Source organism: Python bivittatus, unplaced genomic scaffold, assembly GCF_059951505.1.
Source record: "Python bivittatus isolate LINGU-HERP-01145 unplaced genomic scaffold, Pbiv_v1 ctg000220_np1212, whole genome shotgun sequence".
In the NCBI taxonomy this organism is placed as follows: Eukaryota; Metazoa; Chordata; class Lepidosauria; order Squamata; family Pythonidae; genus Python; species Python bivittatus.
In genome coordinates, this window is record NW_028277048.1 from 2,179,022 (window position 1) to 2,201,492 (window position 22,471).

Here is a 22,471-nt window from a genome sequence, read left to right on the forward strand (position 1 = left end):
GCTTCGTTATATTCTTGCAGACGTTATTACCCAGCTGGGTAACATCATCAATGTGAAGGAGAGTGGGGTTTGCTGGATGTTTATAAGATAAACTATCAGAGAAGCCATACCCTACTCAAGGAACTGCCAAGGAGGAAGGGACACCCCCATCAAGACTGGCAGGGCAAGCTACTCTCAATAGTGAGCAAAACCCTGCTCTCCCTTGCACTGATGGTGTTACCTAGCCTGGTAATGAAACCTCTGCCAAGAAAACAACCAAACTCAGAGAGCACCAGGAACCCAACAGTTCAACCCTGAACTACATATATATCCTCTTCTATTGCTGAACAAATGTTAAACAATTCATTTTAAACCTCCCAGAGAACTCTCTGTAGGGGATCTCCTGGCCGCTTTTTCTAAAGTAAACCATTTAGTCTAAACTGAACAATCTCATACTTCTCTTAAAGAAAAGTGCTCTAATCACTTCATCATTTTGGATGCAGAAACCAACTCTGCATGTAGATTCTAAGGGTGGCCACACTATGTGCTTGTATGACATAATAAGCTAATGAACTTTTTAATTTAGTTGTGTGCAACTATTTAGACAGACTTTATGGTGTTTTGTGCGTCATCTGAATCTAAAACATTTTGGGTTTCCAGACGGTGAAAGCTGGAGAGTGTAACTGTAGTCTAACAATAGTCCATAGAAATATGGCTGTTTAATTCAAACAGTGTTTCCAAATGAGGCTTGTTAGAGAGAATAGTTGCCTTAGTGGATATTACTCTGAATATCTGCAAAGGTCCCAACAAGTCCCAGGGCTGGGACATGAATTTAAAAGGTGTTGCTCTATTCTATTTTGGCTCTGGAAGAAGGTAACCAGAGTTTTAAGACTGATGGCTAGTCTATCAAGTCAGGAGTTGTTACGAATTACCGTTTCAAAATCACACTTAATTAAATCTCTAAAGAAATACTAAGATATTCCTCTAGCAGAAGATGGAGGAAACCTTGACTTGTCTGTTTATCTCAAAGACAGATACCTGGATGATTATGCTTATCAAGAATTTCCCAGTCACAGGAAGGTCATGCGCTGCAGAGCAGTCATTCCTTTTACTCTCCTAACATCTGTATCTAGATCCCAAACTTTTCAGGAAGCTGAGACTGTGTCCAGGCTGGCATCAGAAAACGGAAGCCCTGCTGGCTGTGGCCGTATACAAAATATCCATTTACCAGAATTCTCTCTAGTGGAACAGCTCCTCTGCATCCTCTGTAACATTTTAATATGCTTACCTTTTTTTTTTCTGGGCAGCCTTCCATACCATGGGCTGCAGCTACAATCTTTTCTGTTTTTTAGAAATACCTCTGGTCTTTATGACCCAGGTGATGCTTCAGACTGGTGCTTTGCATCAAGTTAGCTACCCATCTATGTATTTATTTTTTAATTAAAAGAATCTAATCAAAAAACCAGAAAGTGTGATGGCTAAAGGCACCAGGCTAGAAACCGGGAGACCATAAGTTCTAGTCCGCCTTAGGCATGAAGCCAGCTGGATGACCTTGGGCTAGTAACTCTCTCTCAGCCCTAGGAAGGAGGTAATGGCAAACCACTTCCAAAAAACCCTTGCCAAGAAAACTGCAGGGACTAGTCCAGGCAGTCACCAGGAGTTAACACTGACTTAAAATCAAGAAGAAAAAAAAACCCATAGAAAGCCAGTTTGGATACTATGGCCTCAGAGTAGGTATCTCTAGGCACACTGGCATCATAGTGGGGAGGGACCACAAGATAATCCCATCTCATGGACAGAATTCTCTTTATATGCTTGAGCTAAAGCCTAGGTGCACCAACCGTGGCCTGGGATTGCATTTCCCCAGATTGTGTGGTACACCACCAAACTCCTATGGATATGTACACTCACTCTCATTATCTCTTACTTTATTTTAAACTTGGGAAGCAGCAGTCAAGTTATAAGTGAATGAGGATCAGTATATGTGGGTGCATGCGTGTGTGTTAAAATATAATACATATTTTCTTAAATTAAAATGTATATTAAAATTTAATTAGGTTAAGGTTAGGGTTAGGGCAGCCTGAAATATACTGTTCTAAGGCTGTCCAATAGAAGTTGCACCCCACAAACTGAACTCAGCCAAAGGCCACTTAGCCACTTTCCCCTTTGCCTGGACGACTATAACTGGAGCACCCAAAGACCTGAACTTAAGTGCCTTTTGCTCTAGGGAGTAAGTGAGTAGCAAAGACAGAGAAAGCAGGGCCTGCCAGATGAACTGTGTGAGAGAGAAACTCTCCCCAGACTGCAGAACAACACACATTTCAAGTACTAAGATCTCAAGCATCAGCAAAGGAAAAGAATCTATTAGCTATGTGTGACACAGTATTTTAAAGTTCCTGCTTCAGCCAAGATACCAGATCAGCCCTGCACTTGAGCCTATCCTTGGGAGGGTAATGGTTGAATCTTAATTTGGGGGTCTCCGAATTGTGCATCCCCACACACTCAATCCCAACCCCTTTCAAACGGCCAGGGCCCATTTGAGTACATTTCTTCTCCCTTCTGTTCTCCTCCTCCTTGCAACTCTGATTTTGTTCCCTTTCCAAGCTGAATGTTACTCTCCAGCAGAACTACCAAGTCTCTGACAGCAGTGCAACCAAACAAATCAAGGAGTTGCAAGGTCAAATCAGACATTGTAATGTTCAGTCCACCTCCTTGCTAAAATCATCCCCATAAATCTGTTCAACGCCCTCACCCTTTACCTTCTTTACCAAGGACCGTTCTCCTTTAGTACTGGAAAACAGGCATTCCCAGTGCTGGATCTGACGACATTTTAACATGGAGGAGGAAAAACAAAATCTTGTTCAAGTGCATTTCATGAAAGCAGTCTCCATACTCTGTTGGTGTTTTCTTCAACTGAAATGTCTATCTGGAAGTTTCAGAATAAATTTCACAATTTTCTTACAGGGGTACATGGGAAACCTATGTCAGTCCTCTCAGAGGTTAGGGATTAAGATGAGCAAGTGTAGCTCTACATTCCAAGATCTATTTCCAAATATGGAAACACAGGAGAGAATCAGTAAGTCAGTGCAGAAACACAAGCCAATCCAGTCCATATTTTAGTCAAGAGACAAGAAGACAAAACATTGAGGCAGTGAAGAGATTATACTCAGTATTCCAGAGATTGGCCAAACAACCAGGGTTCAAGGGCCAAGGATGACCCCTCTCACAGTCTCACAAGCTGGCAATGATCTGCATAACTCATTTTTCCACAATGAGCAGCTTCAAGCACATTCCTGGAGGCTGTAGCTACTAGGCTTGTATGAAGCAACACCACCTAATTTTGATGAAGCCATTTGGGCCATGGAGGTAACCTTTATGGAACCACATTTGTCTGATAAAGCAGTCTGGGTGGCCTTGAATCACTTGGGGCCAGTACTGCAAGAGAAGGCCCCTCTCAGCCCTCTCACCCAGCAGTGGCAGAAATACTTCCATCCTGGAAGATTTGGGGATTGCTTGAAGCCTTCGCTGAAGCATCCCACTCTGAGAGACTTTCAGCATGAGCAGAAGGGGCTCCAGGCTTTGTACCTGCAGTGTTTCCCAGCCTGGAAGCACTTGGTCCAGTGCTGTGGGAGAAACGTCTTCCATTTTCTCCAGTAGTGCGACTTCTGTGAGCAAGGACTGGGAAGGGCTCCAAAGCAGGCAGAAGAGAAGCAGCAGGGTCACTTTGCTTTGATCTTAGAAGTGAGGGGACCACTGTGAAACCTCTTCTGGGGCAGAGGCTTTGGCTGAAGTTTTATCAAAGCAAAGCATTCCTTCAAAGTATTTTACCCTTATTCAGCTGGTGACCATCATACATATTCTGGCTGCAAGGACATCTGGGTTTAATGAGTAACTCTCAAGTAGGCTTCCATTCTGAAATTGTGCTCCCATTATGTAATTGAGAACTTAGGCCCATCTCTGCTTTCTGATATTTGACTCAGCCGTTACATGGGTTCCTTGGTTAAGTCTAGTTCAAAATCCTAAGCAGATTCTCAATTTAAGAATAGCAGGAGGAAAGACCCGGACCTTCTTGTTTTAATGCTACAGGGACCCCCCCCCTTTTTTTTTTCTGAATCAGGGAATGAGTTAGACTGAACTACAGCCATGGAGTGGGGCACTATCTTCAAAGCCTCAGATCTACCCTCAAGGGAATTGGGCAGGCTTGCCATAGCACTTCTATGGACGACTGTTTGGTTCCTATATTAGCTGCTTCATGAATCTTGTTCATAAAGTTATTCCAACCCAGTTACTGATAACTGTGATAGAATTCAGCAAGTAGCACTAAATAATTAGGATATTCTGGCATTGAGAACCTTGATTAATTTAATTAAAAAAGATTTGTACTGCTATATGAAACTTATGCATACATTCTCACAATAACTGGAATATCTGGGGAGCAGGAAAGAAGAAGGGCAAGCATGTTGAAATTTGTCATACCTGCCTACCACTGTGTTTGGGATTTGGTGGGTCTCTTTGCAGCAAAGCATATAACAGGGGTAGATTGTGTAGACTCCACATGATAATTCCACAAGCAACAAAAATGAGAAATATTACAGTATCATGTGAAAAGAAATTTATGCTTTGGCACAGCATAGATAGCAGCTATCACAAACCATTCATCTATACAGGTCTGACCTTGACTACACTATTGAATTTTGGAGGCCACAAATGTGTGAACATTCCCTTCCCTTGTAACAAAAGATTAGCTCACTTCTTTGAAGCAACCAGGCACTATCATTTTGGGGCTTCTCAAATTGCTACTTGTAGTCCCGGATGGTATAAGGTGCCTTTTAGAATTGATTACCTTTTGGCATTATGATTCTAGGTCTCCTAGGAGGAATCTGGGTGGGCAAAGCAACAGGATCCCACAGATGACCAATCCAGAATAATCAGAGTCTCTCATGGATTCCTCAGTTCCTTGGCCACTTGTGTGTATTCAGTGTTACAGAAATGTTATAATCAGACAAGCTATCTCTGGCTTTCACGATCTGTTCCTATGCTGCTCAAGGACTCTTGATCACTCTGAGTTTCTAGAGGATAGACAGGTGGGGACTCTGACCAAAATGATGTCCTCTGGGAAGTGTAAGGGGGTGACTGTGGCACAGGAGGAGGTGCCTGCAATTTCTGTACAACATGAGGGAGAACTGGGCTCATGGTTTCCAAAGGAAGTGGGTGTTGAGGAAGAGACAGACAGGGAGGGGGAGAGTCAGGGGTGTCTATTGCTGGCTGATTTTCCAGGAACCAGGGGGAAGGAGCTGGAAATGGGTGTGTTGAAAGACATGATCTAAAGTGTGGATCCTCAGCAGAGAGTGATGGGTAACGTGAAACTGGGCTAGTTGGTGCACTGTGTGAAAATATGAAGCATGAACTGGCAGCAAGAGCACCGGTGCCAAAATCCTTGAGAGAGGGGATGTGGCGAAGAGCGGCTTTGCTTCCAGGTTGTGTCCTCAGGTGTGATTCACTGGTGATTCCCTTTTTCTGGAGCAGGAGGAAGTCATGGAGTCCAGCAGGATTCATAGCATAGTAAACATTCGCATTGTCAGGAATTAGCAGCTCTTCAGGAGAGAAAAAGGGAAACAGAAAGAATGAAAGAGTGTGAGCAATCCCGGCAGCATCTCCCCTCCATCCCCCTCTGTGATTCTTACCTTGACCACCCCCCCAAAGCTGCAGAAGTTGGTAGTTGCATGGTGAGTCCTCTTCCAGTTTGTGCTTCTGCAAGGCCCGCTGTATTACAGCTGTGGTCTTATCCTGGCTAGTGATCTGTAGGGAAAATTCATCCCCTTACAGGTCACAAGAGGTGAGTCTGATAGGCCCAACTATGTGACAACTCAGTGTAAAACACTGTTACAGGATGAAACAACACATATAAATGACATACAGTGGTACCTCGGTTCACGAACTTAATTCGTTCCACAACTCTGATCGCGAACCGAATTGGTCGCGAACCGAATCAAATTTTCCCATAAGGTTCAATGTAAATACGGTTAATCCGTTCTGACTCCTACGAATGTGGTCGCCAACCAATTTTGGTCGCCAACCAAATCAAATTTTCCCATAAGGTTCAATGTAAATACAGTTAATCTGTTCTGAACCATATGTATTTTTTTTTAAACCACAAACACATGAAACAAAGTACAGTGCAGTACGAAGAGAGAGAACACTAACCTTGCTTGATGCGACTTCTGGTGTGGAGGACAGGAAGGCGGGTGGGGAGGCGGTTATTGTTTGGAGGGAGAGTCCCCCTCCCTACAGGAAGCCACGACCACATGTCACAGCAGGGAAAATGGCCGCGGATCCTGTTCGTCACCCGATGCGGAGTTCGTGAACGGAAGCAAAATTTTCCGAACGGTGCTGTTCGTGAACCGAATTGTTCGTGAACAGAAGCGTTCGTGAACCGAGGTATTATTGCATTACCAACCAAAGAAAAAACGTGGTGACAGTGGACAAATAGTGGGCTCTGAGTTGCACATTCTTTAATGTACTGCATTAAGTAGATCCCTTATCCAAAAATGTTGCCTGCTTTTGAAAAAAATGAAAAAGAATACAGTACACTAATTATATGTCTGTATACACCACAGTCCTCAAATCTGATGTTTAAATCTCCAGAAATGCCTTCTCCTAACTAGTGTCCTCCAGTTGCATAGGACAACTCCCATAATTTTCAGCCTTTGCTCACATTGAGTAGGAAGTATGGAAGTTTGAAATTTAGCACATTTGGAAAGCATCAGATTGGAAAAAACTACTCTAAAGGATGGAAGCAATCCAGTCTTATTCTCATCCAACAAAAATACTTCCGAATGCTCAAGGACAGAATCACCACAAAGGTTTTCAGAAGTATGTATGGATTCCTTAGCTCTCTTCTTTCCCACTAGTTTCTCAATCTTGGCAATTTCCAGGTGGTGTAGACTTCAACTCCCAGAATTCCACAGCCAACATGGCTATTGATGAGAATTCTGAGAGTTAAAGTCCACACACCTGGAAGTTGCCAATGTTGAGAAACCTCGTTCTAGATACTTTGGTTCATTTTAATTCTAGATCACTTATTTTGTGAGACTTGTTCTTCACTTTCTTGGTTCACAGCTTCCATTTACAGAAATTGTAACCCTGGGGAACCTCCCAATTTTCTTCATTGTTCATATCTGAGGCTTCCTAATAAGTCTCCACACTCCTTACGCAATCAGAGAACCCTCATCATGTCTGATCTTCTGGCATGCTTTCTGGTCATGTGGTTATTAAACCTGCCCCAGATATTTCCTGCAATCCAGAACTTATGGCTTCCCTTCCACAACACTGCCCTCTCTTGACAACTTACCACAATGCTGCGATAAAGGTTTCCATTGCCACAGATATTGTTCATACGGACACGGACAATGCGAGATTCTGTCTCTCTTTGTTTAGAGATGGGAGGTGGCACAGGCAGCTCACGTAGAGGGCAAGTTTTCAACTGAGTTGCAGGTGGATTCTGAGCAGAGGAATATGACCAAAAGTGAAATATATCATGGCTTTAAGTATGGCATACCCCACCATTGTTGATGTGCCACAAGAGACTTTTGTGTATGCAAATTGTGACCTATGATGTTGGTGGAACAAATGGTGTATTCTGAGAGCCTAACCAGAGGAGCCAAGTATCCAGAATCCGAAGTAAAACACATTCCAGAAATGTTGCTGAATTAGGCAGTGAAAAAGAACTAAAGTCCATTGCAGGAATTGGAAAAACGATTGACCATACCATGTTGCAAAATTTCAGTTCGGTCGAAAAAAGGACCAGGAAGATTTAAGTGTTTTCTAAATAATACTTGAATGGCCATTTCTAGTATCAGATTGGCGTCCATTTATTCTTTTGGATAGAAACTAACATGTTTGTTCTATACAGAAGGCAATAGGACATTACTCACACATTATGGCAAATACCATGTTGATGAATGAGGCAGGGCATGAGTACCTACGTTGATAGTTTGCAACCCAGTGGGCACATTTACTCCTCAGTCACAAAAGATGCAACCTTTGGAGAAATGCGAGCTCCACTCACTTTCTGCAGAGGTCAGCCGATCAACATGATTGTTGGCAGCTGCCATTAATAATAAGCAAAGGCACATAGTGCTTGGCCCACCTGATTTTAACTGGGCATGAGTAGGATGGGGGTGAGGAAAGGGGAGAGAGAAGGTATGAATGAGGGAATGAGCTGAGTATGTGTGTGCACCTACTCACATGAATGAGTGCGCATGCATGTTGGTTGATGACTTGGCAAACTATGCAAGTTTCAAGGACAACACTGTTGCCTAACCTTAATGATATGACTAATATTTTGAATTACAAATATAATTATAGCCCAGGATACATAAGGATTTACACACACACTTACTTGCTTAGGATAGCATAGATTTTGCTTCCACAGGATCTACTCCATAAAAAGCTGATGTCACATTAAGTGTAGCCTTAAAGGCAAAGTTTCCTCTGTGCAGTGCACGTGCATGGCTACCCAGCACCCATCACACGACCATGTGCAAAACTTGGTTTTCCACTGTCTGTCAAGGTTGATGCACTAATAAAGGGTGTTTTTGCAAAACAGTAAGGGAGGGAGGGAGGGAGGGAGGCTTCTGACCTGAGAGCTAGACCAGTAGATTAAAGCCTTCCTCCAGGCTCCAAGCAGAAGAAGGAACGGAGCAGAGGGAAAGAAGAAATGAAGGAAAGGGGAAAGCTATGGGGGAGGCAGTAGTTCATGCTAATAATGAAAAGAATGAATCAGGGATGAAATTGATTAAAAAACAGTATTAACTCAGATATTCCTATTTAAGTTATTTTTTAACATTGTTTTGTTATGTATATGTGTATTTTATGTACAACACTATTTTCTGTTGAATAAAAATTATGTAACACCTCAACCTTTTTTATAATTTTGGGAGCTTATAAATGTAAAGTGTGTTATGTGCTTTTTTCAAGATCTGCTGCCCCGCCCCCTCCCCCACCTTGGCCCAGGGTTGCCCAGGACAAGCCAGTGGGGCTGCTCAGAAGACATCATGGCTTGTGCATCTGCTTCCCTGGCTTAGACAATACATTGCTTGAAGGTGCCACAACTGATTTGGCTCCTTGTCCCTCACCAGACACAAAGTAAGTTACAACTCCTCATAATTGATTATCCTATGCCAACAAACGTGGTTCATTGCCAGTCTTTTCCTTGGGAGAGAAACTGCTGGCTGTGAAATAAGTATTCTGTCAGATTCAGCCGGCACGCCACAGCGAACACCGCTGCTCAGCTGCTCGGTTTCACCTAGTCAATTTCACTGCCCCAGGCTCTAGAAGCAGAAAGGGGAAGTTCAAACCCTGAACTGATTGCCAACAGGTGGCAGCGCTTAACTCCACCCGCAAGCGGATACCGCCAGCTTCCCTCAAGCTCTACAGACAAAGGGAAGCGCAGCGGCTTGGAAGCACAGCAATCAATGCGCAATCAAGAACGCCCGGCTTTACACGCAACAGGAAAACCCAACAAAGACAACAACCACACGAACAATAGACAGCAATCAACAGGACAAAAGAACCGGACTGAATCTGCCATTTGGGCAAGGGGGGATTACTGTGGGTGATCGGTAACGAGGCAACGGGGTAAAGCGCGGGAATGGGGAACCTATAAAATACCATGTGATCTATGCCAAGCCAACCCTGGCTTTGTCTGTACCTATCTACGTTACACTCTAGTAAACTTCTTTGCTGAACGTGCGTGTCACGAGAGTTTCTTTGGAGCTGAACGGGGTAAACCTTACATATTCAACATGTGATTTGAAATGAAGCCTTTCTCAGCCCATCAGTCTGTGTCCAAGGCAATCCTACTGCCAGCCATAGATCCCACCCCATCTACAGATCAGCCAATGAAACCAGGGGGAGGGAGTCTTCCCTGCTGACATACTTTGGCTGTGTCACTGCAGATAACCTGCAATCAATCCCAAAAATGAAGCAGCAGTTAATAACTTGATCCAGGGTTTGGTGCAAGCTGCATCAACTTTTCTAGAACACATTCCAGGTTTTTATATTGCTGAAAAGAAAGAAAATAACCTTCTTATTCTAAGGCGACTTCTTCCAATCTTGTGGCCTTCAAATACAACCTGTAAATCTGAGTCAGCATACCCCACCCCCACCCCGTGGGAATGATGGTATCATAGTTTCACACATTTGGAAGCCACCAGCTTGAAAAAGGTTACCAAAATCTGTATGGGTGAAAGAACCTGGTTGAATGTTATCATCATTTTCAACCAGAGAAGTAAAAATATAGAGACACAATACATATTGTGGTTGCTGTATTGTAAGGTCAACTTCAACAATTGATGTTCATGTTCCTTTATGGGATATACAGTATTTATTAGCAAGAATGACATCCACTCCCTTCTATTACTCTCTGGGCCAATTTCTTAATCAGGCCTGTGTTTAATCTTCTTGTTCACTGTGTCCAAGATCTGTGGTCCAGATCTGTGCCATGTTCTGCTATTCTCCGTCTTGTTACAGACACAAGACAGAGTCTTTGGGATAATAGCATCCAGGATGTCCTCCTAAGAAAAAAATAAGTAGGCCAGGTTCTCTCATTAATACCTTACAGATGCTTGGTTTTAATTGATTTGTTAGAACCAGGGTATGTGTGTTTAATGTTGAATTTTTCTTTCCTTCTGTTTTGTGGCAACAATATGATAATGCTAGGTTTTTAAATCCTGTTTTTGATAATTATGATGATGATTTCCCAAAATAGCCTTGAGTGGTGTTCATAAAACCCTAAGAACAATGGTCAACAACAAAACAGTAAAATACAACCATTTGAAGAGAGTTATCTTATAAAGCCAGCTTTTGGTTGTTGCACTTGTATTGTATTGTGATTGTGTTCCACCAATTGCATAAGTGTCCATTTCTGAACTGCACATCATCCTAAGGCTTGAAAGGTAGGACAGAAATTATTTTAGAAATAAAATAAACATGTCACCTTGATTCCAGGGGATCCCCGTGTGGGGGAGCAAGGGGTGCTGGACCCATCCTCAGAGTTAAGGCTGCTAGAGGACCCCAGTTGCACAGTTCCAGCCTTTTCAGGCCCAGAAGGAGTTGCAGATGGTTCTGAGCCCAAGAGAAGTCTGCAAAGAAGGGTTGAGAAAGGGTCCAGGCAGGGGGTCAAGGGAAGCATGCAGTTTCACATATTCTCTTTTATCTCCTCATTAGAATAAACCAAATGGACCCCCAGCATCTCCTCACATCCACCCCCCTCATTTCACTCTCCCTTAAGACCCTGAGTTCACCCTGTATCAACCCAGCAGCACAAATAACTTTTGTGTACCTGAGCCCGACACCAGGCATGAGCTTGAGAGGCCGGTGTAGATCTGGGGATTGAATGTGGATTTTGTACTTCAGAACCTGCTCAGGTCAAAGTTATTTTTTGCCATGTATTCATCACTGGGTTTAGGTCTTGGTCTTATCATTTCCTCTGAGTATCATTTCCCTAATTCTCAGACCAACGCTCTATCCTTTCCTCATTTATAAAATGTGCTCCAGAAATGATTCCAATTATCATTTAGAAAGCTTTACCAGCTTGCAAATCCACTTACAATATTTCCCTTGTTCAAAATGTCTAATCAAAATTAGTAAACTTCTGAACGTCTCTTCTCATGACAACCTAAACTTCTAACGCTGGTACAGTTATACACTCAAAATACTTCATTCATTCTGCATATTCATTATAATCCTGTAACAGCCCATTTCTTCTGAAAATTCCCCCTTAGGAAATGTAATGTAATGTAATGTAATGTAATGTAATGTAATGTAATGTAATGTAATGTAATGTAATGTAATTTAATTTAATTTAATTTAATTTAATTTAATTTAATTTAATTTAATTTAATTTAGGAGTACCACCTCTTCCAAACTGTGCTTAATTCATAGAAAAATTTAACTTCCAGATAGCCTGAGTTCCAGGACTTCTCTCATTATACTGGGAGAATGTGAGTTATAATTTTACTCTGAACCAGGAATTGCATGACCTGGAACACCCAGACCCCTTGCAAATCTCCAGCAGCACAGGTTGTCTGGACTTGAGGGTATATGCAGAAGGGAACACTGTGCCCCAGATTTACAGAACTTATTAACTTAAAGGCAGCTCTGTTGGATCAATTTAGGTGACTCTGGATAGTCTAGTATCCTGTTTTCAACAGTGGCCACCCAGATGCCTCAGGGAACCCCACAAATAAGGCATTAAGTCAACAGCTGATTTGTTGACTTATACATTCCACAGTGGTTTTAATCTGTCCATACCCAAATTAACCCACCTTTGGTTGCCCTTCCCCTCAGCAAGCACAGCAGGCTGTAGGAGCCAAAAAATCACAGGGCAGATGGGATGCTTGTCTGGAGCATGGAGGGAAGGATCAAGTGCCAGGTGAGAAGGCAGAGGATAGGAAGGAACATGAACAGTCTCCCCTCACCAATTACTGGGCTGACTTACGAGCTGAAGCGCTTGGTCAGGCTGCGATGCAGCTTTGGCGAGTTGGGACAGGAGTCGGCTGGTGGCTCTATCATACGAGAAATGCGGTAGCTGGAGGAGAACAGTGAAGACAGACCCTATATCCATATCTTCTCAACTGTTGACTAAGTACATACATGACTCTTTGGGATGTAAGGTCTGCGCTCCTAGCTCCCATAATCTCCCCTTACTGCTTGCTTACTCATCAATTCCCAGACTCCTTTTTGATTCTCTACCTTGCCCCATGCTCTCATTGGATCTTTCACCACTACTGAGTCAATACTATTCACCCATCCTTGAGCTGGCAAAAACAATGCCAACAGAGCATTTGTTGTTCCCATTGCCAACCTCTATTTTGCTTCTTTTGAGTCTATTCTGAGTCATTGCTGCACAGTGTTGTCCTGATTTAGGAGTGAGCCACTTAGTTTGGGTAAGGTGCCTTTGCTAACCTTGCTGCTGTCCCCTTTCAGCAAGTTACTATGCAAAGGAGGAATGTCCACCATCAGCTCACTGCAGCAGGAATGGAGTTAGTCTGCCTCCAAGACTCTATCTATCTGTCAGTTGTTTAAACTGGTTTCACACCCTATTTGGCATGTCCCAAGTTAAAATAATGTGGAATGAAGAAACATGGGAAAGCAACTGGGCAAAAACAGCCTCCTTTCTTCTTTCCTCCTGCTCCTTGTCTAGGTCTTGAAAAGCAGGACAGCTGAATCTGACCAGCTGGTGGACAACCACTCTCTTACTTTGGTGGCAGGGAAAGAGGACAATGACGGAACCTGACAAATATAGGAAATCTGTCAAGCAACAACGACAACACAAAAAAAAACAGTTCAGCATCCCTCATTAATTTTCTGAAAAAAATACGGCTGCTGCCTGTTAACAGAAAGATCACCACTGATGCCATTTCACAATACTGTTGAAGTGTAATAGCATAAATATGTCTCTTCCTCCCCAAATAAAGTAGTTTGCTCTCCTCTCTCTCTCTCTTTTTTTTGGCAATGTGAGGTAATTTTTTTTCAAAAGTAGGGATGGGGAGAGTGACAGGTATGAGAGGAACTCAGGAAACAGTGCTAATATGGAGAGAAACTGCTGGGCAGAAACAGCTGTTGTGGAGGCCAAAAAGAGAGAGTGCCTATACTACGAAAAGACACCTCTAGTCACACCCACAATAGATCGGCTGGCCTCGCCTCCAAGATGGTGGGTGACACAGAGTTATGTGCTTTACTCATCTTGAAGTTGTGGTGGATAATATCAGCATAATGGGAAAGCACGCTGGCTGGGGGAATTCTGGGAGTTGAAGTCCACGCAGCTTAAAGTTGTGGAGGTTAAGAAACACTGCTTTCGACTGTTTCACTCATGGACTGAACACGAGATGAGATGAGGGTAGTATCTTGTAACCATGAAAGAAGTCTGGACTTGTCACACATAATTATGCCTTAGAAAACTACAAGGGGAGGCAGGGCCATAGACTGGGTGGCTGGGCTCAAATGACTTGGCTAGTTTGTCATTCAGTTTGCCTTGCAAGCCAGCTGCTCCCTGCTCAACTGCACCTAGAAAGGGATTTCCACTAATAGTATCTTTGAAGAAAACAGTAATTTGGATAAACGATTTTCAGCAGGCAAAGGGCACACAGAGCACAGGATCAAGCTGCTTCTCTCTGCGTTGCCATCTTTGATCTGGATAAAGGCCCTGCAAGCTGCTTTCTTCTGATACAAAAAAGAGGTACAGTGGTACCTCGGGATACGAACTTAATCCGTTCCGTGACTCTGGTTGCAACTCGAGTTGGTCTCAAGTCGAGGTAAAGTTTCTCATAAGGTTCAATGTAAATCCGGTTAATCCGTTCCGCCCTCCGAATTTGGTCGCAACCCGAGGCAATTTTCTCTTCAGAGCCTTACTCCCGCCAAGCCTGCTCTGCATTTTCTTTGGAGCCATGCTAACACGCACACCAAAAACCTTCGCAAAACACCGCAAAACACACCACAAGCCTCACTGAATGTCTCCTTGCTACCGCAACCTCACCCACAGGAAGCCGCGACTGCGTGGCAGCAGGGAAAATGGCTGCGGATCCGGTTCGTAAGTAGAGGCAAGTTCGTAACCCGAGGTAAATTTTTCCTGCCGAAGCTGGTCGTAACCCGAAATGTTCGCTAGTAGAGGCGTTTGTATCCTGAGGTACCACTGTAAGTTCTTTTGAGCACCCTTTTAATTTGCAATTATTGTTGCACCTAAGAATCTCTAGCTAGAGGTGCAACCAGGGTAATACAAACGCTAGAAGCATCTAATGCTTTCACCCACCATACAACTTTCCGTTCATCCCCAGCAGAGAACTTTAATTCCCTTTCCCACCTTTGGTCCTCAGAAAGCTGCTGCTGGTGGTAGAAGGCCAAGTGGAAGGATGGATTCAGGCAAAGGCTGTATCCCTGACATGACTCTTGCAGATAACAGATGCAGGAGAGGATTGCTGCTTCCTGGAGAAAAAAACCAAAGAGTGGGGTATATGACAGAGTCATGCTGTTGCTGTGGTTGTACACCTGTTCACTCTCTTGGTGACAAGGAGTACGGCCCCTCCTTCCATTCTAGGAAATGTTAGTTCCTACCCTTATCCTTCATCCCTCCAGTTCTTCCACCTTAGATTTACCTTGCGCCTCTTCTCAAAGTTAATGAGGTGGCCCTATGGAATTGGAAAAAGAAAGCAAAACGGAGACTGTGGGCAGTGCATGGAGACAGAACTTAAGCTGCAGCTAGTTGAACCAGCCCCCACTAATCCCTTTGTGTGCAGAGTTTCAGGCTCAATCATCCCCAGTTTTTTCAGCTAAAAGGAATTCAAATTCCTCAGCAGAGCTGAGACCTTAGACCATTGTGGCCAGCTAGAAAAGTAAGAAAGAAACTTGTGACATTTTAAAGAGTAAACAAAGGTATTGGGACATAGGATAGACTGGGTAACACTACATCTGACACAAGACAAAGGCAGCCCCCTAGCAGTTGCTGAGATGTTCTCCCCTTCCCAACTCACACACCCCCACACGCTTTCAGAGGTTGCACTGAGAAGAAAAGAACTGCTGTCCAGCCATGCTGCCTTCTTCCTTTCCACTTCATCAGTGGCTTCTGGGTGCAGAGGCATGTTTAGGAAAGAAAGAAGGCTGAGAAGCTCTTTCAGCCCAATAGGACATTCTCCTTCCACCTCTTTCAGCCCTCTTTCAAAGATGCTCACCTCCACAAAATCTGGCAGTGCTGTATCCAGCATGATCAGGTCAGTTAAAAAGGTGCCAAGGTATGGGATGGTAGGAGTCTGCAACAAAAAATTGGATCCATTAGATGCCATAACATTAGCAGTGCCAAGCAAGGAAGAAGGATAATATAATTTTCTCTCACTCCTTGTGGAATCCCACTCACCCACCTGTAAAAGATTACTTGATCCTTTAAAGTTACTTGAACTTTGATCTAAGGTAGCGTGGAAGAGATTGAATGTTCCTTTCCTAGTGTCCTGCATGACCCTTTGCCATTACCTTCCATCAAAGGGCAAAGACAACCCTGGCTGGATGCAACCAAGGAGGCAAAGCTCTTACCATTTGCTCTAGTTGAAGTCTCACCTTCAGAGAAGTCCTGACTGGTGTTTGATGATTTCTCCATCCATCACAAGGACCCTGAGTACCTCCTTCCTACAGAAGAGACCCAGAGGGCAAACTGATGTTAGATGGTATCAAATTAAAATATACCAACTGACCACCTTAAACTACACCCAGAATCAGTCAGTGAAAAATGTCAGTAGTTTTTTCTTTCATGAGAGATGCTACACTCAGCTGAACCTCAGGCTGAAACCAACCAACCAACAAATCACTACCTTGCCTTAAAAATGTGGCAATCCTACAAGGTTTTCATCTGGCATAATGTTGCCTCCGCAATGACTCTGAAGTCCACTGCTCCATCTGATGGTGACGGAAGCACGTGCACTAATGGAGAGGAATCAAGGAAGTGTCATTAGGGAGGCCAGGAGATACTAAGAAGGGCAGAGTTCAGATAGCTTTCATTTCGGTATGTTCTCTAAAGGGGCAGCATATTTCCAGTTGCAGGTATCTTTGTAGATATCCTTTGCTTTGTCAGTAAATCAGGCAAAAAAGGAGGAGGGGGAAAAGGACAAGTTGATGCTTGATTCCTATAATTGGCATTCAGTTATCATTTTGGGTGAGAACCTTCTTTAATTTTCTTTTAATATTTTTCCTCTTCTGTGCAGCTGACCAAAATACAGAAGCCACTCTCACCGTGCCACCAACTCACATCTGGAGCGGTTCATGGATGCCACATAGCTAACTATCCCTAGTGCATGTTAAATAGCCAACCGCACCTAGGAACTAAACATACCCATTTCATTACAAATAAAAAACTAACACAACTGCACCCTTTCTGATGCCAGACATACAATACCAGCCATCCACCCCTTGTATTAGTTCTGTTTAACTTTTTCTTCTATGGCCATTCCTAAGAAATGGCAGCTGGAGAAGGAATTAGTGGATTAAGAAAATGGGACGAACTGAAAATCTTAAACCACCTATCACCCTAGCTGTTTATTTGAAAAAAATGGGCATTTGGATAAGCTAAGGCTATAGTGCTACACCTACTATCCTGGGGCTAAGCCTGATGAAAATAATTGGGACCTGCTTCTGAGTACACAGTGAATTTCAACAAGTTTAGAGAAGTACTAAGTGGAGTGGGATCCCATAGACTGAAATCCTCAGGACAAAGAGAGTGCCGGAGCGTTGGGAACTTCTTGAAAATAAAAACTTGGATGAAAAATTACACATAATTCCAATGAGAAAAAAAGTAGAGAAAATGGTTGTGAAAGAATATGGGGTTTTGACTGAGAAAAGAATTAAATTAAAGCAGGAAGAATGTCTTAAAGGTTATCAGATTGCCTTAGGAGATGGGGTTTTTTCCTTTGCTGGGGCTACTTAAAGAGAAGCTAAAAGGCCACCTGTTGGAGATATTGTAACAGTAGATTCCTGCACTGAGCAAGGAGGTGACCCAGAACAGTGTTTCTTAAACTTTTTGCTCTCAGGACCCCTTCTCACTTTTAAAAATTATGGAGGACCCCCAAAAAACTTATGTTTGTATGGGTTATATTTATCAATGCTTACCATATTAAATATTAAAACTGACACATTCATAGAATATTTATTTACTGAATCATGTAAAAATATCATTATTAAACCTATTAGATATTAACATAAATGAAATATTTTTCATGAAAAAATCCTGTTTTTTAACAAATTAAAAATAACAATGAGAAGAGTGACATTGCTTTAATTTCTTGCAAATATCTTCAATATCTGGCAAATAATTTTGATTTCGCAGACCCTTGAGAAGGTCTTGGGGGACTCCTAGGGGTCCTCGGACCACACATTAAGAACTGCTGGCCTAGAGGATATCATCCCTTACATGCTAATTATTCTACGATTACATGGTAAGTAGAGTACCAGATCTTGGCCGCAAAGTTCTGGAGACCCACTAGATGGCAGCAAAGAAATACAGAAATTATAACTCTTTGCTGATGGAGAGTGATTCCCTGGATTTTTGCAGCTGTGATATGGGAGCCCCCTTAAATCAGAAACTCAGAAGGAAGTGCCACAGGCCTCAGCGGGCAGATCTTCACTACAAGTGGAGCTCAGAAATCAAAACGTTCTGTTATGAAATAAATCTATCACATCAAAAACGAATGTGAGAGAAAAGGAATTTTCTGTTTGTTACTGTTTTTACTTGCTTTGCAGAGGCATTCAGTCATGTGAGTCTGTACTTGAACTTTAAACTTATTCAATCCAGACACAGATTGAGCAGCTCAAAGAGAACAGAAAGGAATGTAAGCTGTACCTTTAGCAAAGAATCTGAAAACTAAAGTGGAGATTTCCAAATATTCTGAAATATTGGTCTCTTTCAAATACTCTGTCCCAGCTTGCTAAATCATCATCATGCAACTACTGGAACCACAAGAGTCCCTTCTTGCCTCTCCCCTCTTTTTTTCTCCTTTCAGCCTACTTCAAGGAAGAGAGTAGAGTAGAGTAGACGAGAAAAGGGAGGAGACAGTCCCAGTGTTCCTTTCCAGCAGATAAATTATGATGTAGTCAGCCGAGAAATGAGCATAGCAACTTGAGCCAATTCTTTTAACTAGTTATTTGGTACTTAAATAAATGAACGTGGAACTCAGAAGCTGCAGAACGGCAACTAATTAACAAAGGTGTCAGATTCAGCTCTGTGAAACCCTAATGACCCAGCTCAGTGGTCTCCTCTACTGATTGGCCTGACAGCCCGCCATCCTTCCATTTATATGCGTCCTTCTGTCAACCCTGAGAGCAGGGAAGTCTCCTCTGGTTGATGTTCCTGTGCTCATATGGGAATAGCCTGCTCTTCTAACCTCCACGTGATGGAAGGAGAGGGATGCATGGGGAAAAGGGAACAATGAATACCTTTCTCCATTTGCAGGAGAGGGTGGGAAGTTATTGTTCACTGACTTATTTGTCCTGCAGGTGAACGTTGGCGGGGGTAGGGTGGGGATATCTTTGGTGAAAGGATAGGCTTCCCTATTGGCTGGAGGAGGAAGTTGGTGCCTTTGGCCCCAGGTGAAACAGAGTGCCATAGTCAGTTTTGAGTGAGCCCTCTCCACCCTTAAACAGAACTGACTAAATCCTGCTCAGCGTTCATGGAGGCAGATCCTGCCATTTGGAAAACCACACTTGTACACTGCATTCCCTTTCCTTCTTCTCAGAAGACACAGGCCCTACCTGCAGTAGGATTTCTCGGCAGTTCAAGTGATTGTGGTCTTCGGAGAAGATCTGTGAGAGCTTTCGAAAGGAGCTCCTGGTGTCTCTGTGGGATAACATGCAGAGTTGCCTGAAATGTGGTCAGTCCAATGAGCCAGTTCTCCCTTTCTTGTAGAATTTTGCTCTCCAGGAAAATCCCTGGGAACTGCCATGATGTTGTGGCCTTTTGCCAAAGGGAAGGGAAGCCTGGTGGCAATGTGGGATGTTTGACCAGCCTCTGCCCTCCCTCTTCTCATTCCCTTACAAAGGCTCACCTGTTGACTGCAGCCCAGGTGCGCTTTAGTCGGTAAATAGAGTTGGACTGGAGAGCAGAGAGGATGGCATACAGCGAGGAGAAATTCCTCAAGGCCCGGCATCGCTGGAAGTTTGGCGTCAGGGAGGAAGAGATGAACAGTTCAGCAAAGGGGGAAAGATTATAGTCATGTGCACAAAGGTTGTAAAAGAGAGAGAGGAAGAGAGAGAGGCACAATCAGTTAAATAAGAGCATAATCGTAATTGGTTTAATCAAATAAATCCAGTGTTAAGCAGAGGGCTGAATTTAAAATGAAAATGTGTGTTTTTTAATATTTTGAAACTGGCAATCATTTGTAAATTGGAAGTTATCTCACATTTTTTAGCAACCCAGGAATGGAAGTTCTGAAAATGTACACCCAAAATTAAATTTATATTTTTAAATATGATTAATAAATGAATATTTAAATTTGTTAATTTCCCTAATTTAAGGCAATTTATTAAGATAGTTTTCATGTTCAATACATTCAACATAGGTCAAGGTTGCTTTTTTTTTTAATCAAAGCAACCTGGGCCTTTGGCCTGCAGAATATTGAGGCCTATCTTTATAACCCAACCATTCATTGTGAAGGAACAGAGGAATGAGCATGATAATTAAAACAAACTATTGATCATTGTGACGTGGGAACAGATTGAATCGAGATTTGTCTAAATATGACGAAATTGGATTCAGCCTATTACTGTCCAAGAGAGCTCCCACTTGTGCCTTGTTCATTGCCATGCCTACTCTGACCTTTCCTCATGTACCTGCCCGCAGAACATTGCCTGAGATACTTCAACACTACAGCACTGTGTGACCTGAGACTTCCTTAGAGGACTATAAAGTCATTTGCTGTGCCCATCCAAAGGCATCCAAGAAGCCCCACCAGATTTTATGGAGTTTAAAAGAGGTGTTTACTCTGACATCCAGCTGACCAGTTCTGGGGCCTTTGCCCCAGTACCTCTGCCCTTTTCTCTCTAGCCATACTAGCAATTGGCCAGTGTGGGTCCCCACTTCTGTGACCATCAAGCATGCTCAATTCTCCCTCTTGCAGTTTTCCACTCCATTTTTTTTTATTCATCCAGAAAACTCAGGGTGCTTTTACTTCAGGGAACAGAAATATGTACAGGCTCAGAGCACACAATAACTAAGAATTCACATCATGCAGAAAAATAACAAGAAAATCCTTTCAGGGATGTGAACTGAAAAGGTTGCAAGAGGCATTAGTGGTAAACATTGACGGGAAATATGGGAAGTTTGTCACAGATAAGGAATGCACCTGGGCAATCACTACATCTCTGGCTCCCAGTTCCCCAAGAGATCAAATATGCAATCCCTAGCACCATGCTCAGCCCTGAGAGCCTTCTTCATCTTTCCCACTACCACACTCTGGCCCTCTCCCTTACTCCAGCAATTTGGATCCATTTCTCCAGCAGGTGCGCACGCTGGGGAATGCGCATGGCCAGATCCCCAAGCACAGACGTGATGACACAGCTGGTGACTGCATTGAACTGGGTCACGGTAGCACGGACACTGGGAGCCATGTGTTGATTCTCCTTCTTGTCTCGCTGGGACCAGATGCAGCCAAGGCAGTGGAAGGGTAGCACTGCTCTAAAGAGGTGCTGGGGGAAGGGAAGGTGAAGGAAGGAACTCAGCTTGGTGCCATTCAGTGCATTAACTGATTTCAGAACAGGTTTTCAAATTCCAAGGCATGAAATAGGCATATTAAAAAGCAACGTACCCACCCCAAACTCACCCCCATGGCAGCCAACTCTCGTCCATTTTATGGTCCTTAGTACCCCTCTTCCCAACATTAAATGTAGCCCATGGCCACCAAAAGGTTGCCCACTGTAAAAAGTGACACAGATCCTCTTTTCTGTCATCAAGCCAATTTCAAAAGGGTTTCAAAACTACCCTGCCCAATCATAACCATAGACTGCGTTCTTTTTCAACTTATTTTCAATCCCTGGCCCCAACAGATCTTACAGCATCCATCAATGTCAGCTGCTCAGCCACTTCATCCACAGAGAAGGACAGCAGCGCTGGTATCTCCTCACAGTCATCTGCCCCATCTGCCTCTGTGATCATCTGTGACTGTCCCATCCCTGGGGAGTTGCCTCCTATAAGAAAATAATGTAATCTCTAGAAAGAAGAAGATCCAAGCAATGGCTGCAAGGAAGCCATCACACCAGACCAAAATACCTGCATCCAAAATAATCATACCACATTAGCTTTAAATATATGCTTCCTCAAGAACCTCTGGACCCCAAGAATCGTGGGAGATGATGTGCAAGCTGTGAACTGTTTTAGGACTATGTTATAAACAGTCTTCTAAAGTTCCCTTTGGATCATGTACCACTATATGCCTGATGTAAGTCTAGGGGGGTAAAAACCTCCACTAGCAATTGAACTTTTGGACCTTTGCACTTCAGGTGACTTCATACAGTGCATTAACTTTAGGAGGTATCCAAGTCCTGGTACTCACTGGGCACAAGAAGGGAAATATAGAATCTATCTGAACAGCATATGCAGTCTACCACCCCTTAAGCTCTCAGAGTAGAGAGACAGGAATGTTACATTGAATCATGCCCCCATGTATGGGGTTTTACATGACTTCCACATCATGTAACATCTGTATCTCTCTACTCTGAGAGCTTAAGGGACTGTATATACCATTCTGATAAATTTAATGCCTGAAATGACTGTTCAATTTCTTGTCTGCCCTGACAAGTTTTAACATCTGCAGCAAAACAGAATGCAGCTTCTCTGTCCCTCATTCCTCTCAGTCCACAAATTGCATATAATCTAAGAAGTCATAATCCAGCATGATCAGATAATCAGCAGACTCCTGGCTTCTGTTAAAAGAGTAGATGCAGCTATGTCTGGGAGGGCCTT

At 43.2% G+C, this 22,471-nt stretch overlaps 1 protein-coding gene across 6 annotated transcripts in view; it reads right to left on the reverse strand.

The window, feature by feature from the left end:
- Positions 1-4,576: 4,576 nt before the first annotated feature.
- Positions 4,577-22,471, reverse strand: part of RGL3 (ral guanine nucleotide dissociation stimulator like 3) — a 29,756-nt gene continuing 11,861 nt past the window's right edge. For 3 of the 6 annotated variants that reach the window (XM_088137634.1, XM_088137635.1, XM_088137639.1), the window contains 12 exons: positions 21,563-21,696; positions 20,983-21,198; positions 19,560-19,663; positions 19,267-19,351; positions 16,087-16,155; positions 15,708-15,785; positions 15,135-15,167; positions 14,843-14,964; positions 12,482-12,571; positions 10,979-11,123; positions 7,331-7,480; positions 4,577-5,778 (listed from right to left, as the gene is read on the reverse strand). In XM_088137634.1, coding sequence (XP_087993760.1) covers positions 4,987-5,778; positions 7,331-7,480; positions 10,979-11,123; positions 12,482-12,571; positions 14,843-14,964; positions 15,135-15,167; positions 15,708-15,785; positions 16,087-16,155; positions 19,267-19,351; positions 19,560-19,663; positions 20,983-21,198; positions 21,563-21,696 — 2,018 coding nt within the window. In that variant the 3' untranslated portion in view covers positions 4,577-4,986. The remainder of the gene's footprint in view (positions 5,779-7,330; positions 7,481-10,978; positions 11,124-12,481; positions 12,572-14,842; positions 14,965-15,134; positions 15,168-15,707; positions 15,786-16,086; positions 16,156-19,266; positions 19,352-19,559; positions 19,664-20,982; positions 21,199-21,562; positions 21,697-22,471) is intronic. The other 3 variants (XM_088137637.1, XM_088137638.1, XM_088137636.1) reach the window with 3 other exon arrangements.